Source organism: Verticillium alfalfae, genomic scaffold (genome assembly GCF_000150825.1).
Source record: "Verticillium alfalfae VaMs.102 supercont1.13 genomic scaffold, whole genome shotgun sequence".
Taxonomy (NCBI): Eukaryota; Fungi; Ascomycota; class Sordariomycetes; order Glomerellales; family Plectosphaerellaceae; genus Verticillium; species Verticillium alfalfae.
Genome location: NW_003315026.1, coordinates 482,009 through 485,152, shown reverse-complemented (window position 1 = coordinate 485,152; position 3,144 = coordinate 482,009). Strand labels below are relative to the sequence as shown.

The 3,144-nt window shown below is 56.7% G+C and overlaps 1 protein-coding gene across 1 annotated transcript; it reads right to left on the bottom strand.

Annotated features, from left to right (window-relative positions):
* Nucleotides 1-1,584: 1,584 nt before the first annotated feature.
* On the bottom strand, nt 1,585-2,357 carry VDBG_08768 (predicted protein; the record flags this gene model as incomplete). The annotated part of the gene is made up of 2 exons (XM_003000926.1): nt 1,585-2,202; nt 2,352-2,357. The coding sequence occupies 2 exons, from the start codon at nt 2,355-2,357 to the stop codon at nt 1,585-1,587; spliced, it is 624 nt and encodes a 207-aa protein (XP_003000972.1).
* Between the last annotated feature and the right edge of the window lie 787 nt (nt 2,358-3,144).

Sequence of the window (3,144 nt, the reverse complement as noted above, 5' to 3'; positions counted from 1 at the left end):
TCGAACGACAATTTAGGGTTCGATGGTCGAATCACAGCATTTTTGGGCGATGGAAAAGCATTTCATTGTAGGGGCCAACTATTTTTGGGCGGGGAAAGGGAGAAAAGGGGGTCTACAAACAAACAGACAACGGTCCTGCAAAGGGCAGAAACAAAAACCCGACAGGGGCCCAGCTCCCGTCGGCAAAGGAAAAACCCCCACCAGGGCAGGCCTCGCGAGGGAACGCTCGACTCAGATATACACGACTGACGTCTCACGACGAGGTGAACTGGCTTTAGGGGCTGCCGGCAGAACAGGACGGGACGATTCGGGCCACTGGGCCTGAGAGGATGTACCGGCATGGACATCTTTTGGTATCCCGTGCCACGACGGCGCTACACGCTGGGCACTGGCATGGGCGACCTATCATCGAACCCAACGCGGAATTTAGGGGAGGGACCAATCCGGCGAATGCACCCCGGTGTACATCTCTCTGACAACTCGCCCTTCTCGACGCAACAACAACAATCCACGATACCCCTTCCTCGACATTACTTCTTCCACCCTCCTCGACTGAAGGGAAGACTTATTTTCTCACCTGCTCACGCGGAAATTACACAACTACTTGCCCTTTTTTGACTTTGTTTTGTTTGATTTTTTCTTGGGCAACTACTTCCCTTCCCGTGTGGAAACCCGTCAGCATGTTGTTCCTTTACTTGTTTTCAACGGTCACTTTGTCTTTCTTTCTCCTCTTCTCCAGCTCTCTCTCTCTCTCTCTCTCTCTCTCTCTTTCGTTTCCATTCATCCTATATCGTCGTTTCCTGGACAGACATATTTGCACGTAGCCAGTCTTACATCATAGTCCGGAGAGCAAAGGAGGGAGTGTGAGGAAGAGAGGAAGAGTATCTGTCTGTACATTTCTTCGACTCCCGCAGGGGAATCTGGTTTCACACGCGACTGCTGCGCCACGATACCAATGTTTGTGTTGATGGCTTTTTTTCAATCATTTCCCAAGTCGTCTCTTCAGAGACCTGGGAGAGGATTCGGGTGGGGAGGAGGGGGGCTGGGTCTGCTGAGCAAGTGGAGATAAGGGGGGGGGGAGGGGAACGGGCTGACGATGCTACCAGCATCGGGGATGATCCGCAGAGGAAGAAGACACGCGATTCAGTCTGGCGAGGAAAACCACAACAGCAGTTGGCGGAAAGGAAGGCATGGGAACAACGACGGGAGAGCAAGGGGGAAGTTCGGCGAGGCTGGCAAGCCCTGATTGCCAGACCCCCTCCCCCCCGGGGAAGCGCAGGCGAAGAAAGGGGAGCACCGACAACCCGGACACACACAGAGATTGAAAGACAAACAACCCAACGGGCGGCCCCTATCTACATTTTTTAGTTTCGGGGAGTTGGCCCTCCCTTTCCCCCCTTCGTTTCCTTTCAGCACGTAATCGAATCAGCGAGTCTGTTCTTCCTTCTGCCGTCTTTCTTGGGAACCTGAAATCTGCATGCAACTGAACGAAAGAGCAGGTAGGGTACGGTGGACCACTGTCGCCTTGAGAATGGTATACAAGTGACTGAACAGCAAAAGCAAAAGTAAAAGTAAACGCGGGTATCAGCTTAACCTTTCGTCCCAGAGCTCGGCGACCCCCTTTTCCGCCAGCTCGGGCATGAGCCGCACCAATATGAGCTCTAATATGCCATACACGAGGTGTCTGTTACAGTACTCGTCAGAGAACACGTCCAGTATCCCCTCCTCGATCTCGCGCAGAACCCGCTCCTCCTCCGCCGTCCTATCCTCCTCGCTTTCCTCGCGCTCCTCCGTCGAAGTTTGCCCGCCGCTAGTGCCAACATCCCGTTCGCCCTCTTCGCGCGTCGCTGCTAGCTCGCCACTGCCACTGAGACGGTGACTCGGAACGGTCCGCGAGCGGAGGCCGAGGCCTCGCCCGCTGAGGTAGAAGCGAGACAGCCACCTCGGTACCAGGGCCAAGAGGGCGCTAGCGCAACGGCGGCGCAGGGCGCGCAGCTGGCTCTCGTCGGCGGGCGGCGTGAGAGACGAGACGCCCTGGGCGTTGTTGGGGAACAGAGCGCCGCGGGTGGCGCGCAGGAGTGTCGGGAGGTGGGACGAGTCGAGGAGGCGGCTGTGGATTGCGTGGGAGAGGAGTCTGTAGCTTGTCAGCCTCGTGTCGCCTTGTGCACATCTGTGGTTCTGAGATGCAACGGAACGTGCGTGCTTCGTGTGTGAGGACGAGAAGTGGTGTGGAGCTTTGGCCTCAAAGGGGAAGGGATCTGAGGGGTGTGGTAGGAAGTTGTGGTGATCGGACAGGGGAAGGGGCCAGAAACGGCAGCCAGACGCACTGGCGAACAGGCATGCGACCGCACGACCATAAGGCGTAGCAGCCAGATTGACAATGATCGAGTAAGACGTCTTGGTCCAAAAGGCACAGACGGCAAGGTGTGATTGATATCGGACTGGGATAGTGGCAGGGGCGGATTGTACAATCGAAATGAAGGCGAGAACACGCAAGATTTGAGGCTTGACTAGGGCCAGGGGCAAAGGGGGTCGGATGTCCAGGCCTCGCGGGTTCTTGGTGCGGGGTGGACTTTCGGAACGCACAGACTGAACGTGAAGGGTAGAGCTCAAGTGTGGAAGGCCATGATCCTGGCGGCCGGGGGTGCAGGCAAGACCGCTCTCAGTGATATGTGACAGAGGTAATATTTGTCTTGCGAGCTTTAGGCTCCGCGATGGAGGGTGGATGTAGCCAGACCGAGGCCCAACGCTAGGCCAAGACGAGGCGGTCGATGTCGTGAACGGCGACTGCTGCCGTCAGCCAAGTGCGGGAATCGAACGATGTCCCAACAAGAGCTGTGAGAATGTCAGGGGTCGTACGGTATGGTTCCTGGCGTCCAAGCTGCTTTGGTCTTTGCAGCGCGGATCCGAGGGATATCTGGTCCCTGGTCCTTCGCCGTTCGAGCTTGGCATCCGGCCTGGCCAAGCCATGGTACTCGATAGAGCTATGGCGGCAGCCACAGAAGACGGGTGATGGAAGCCGGCGGCAGCGGCGACTAGTGGTCGACCAGGCGATGGACAATCAACTTGGTTGTGAGGGGGGGATTGAAAAACAATCCAGACAGGCCAGTCGTGGTGAAAGAGATGACCTGGGGATGGTAGCGA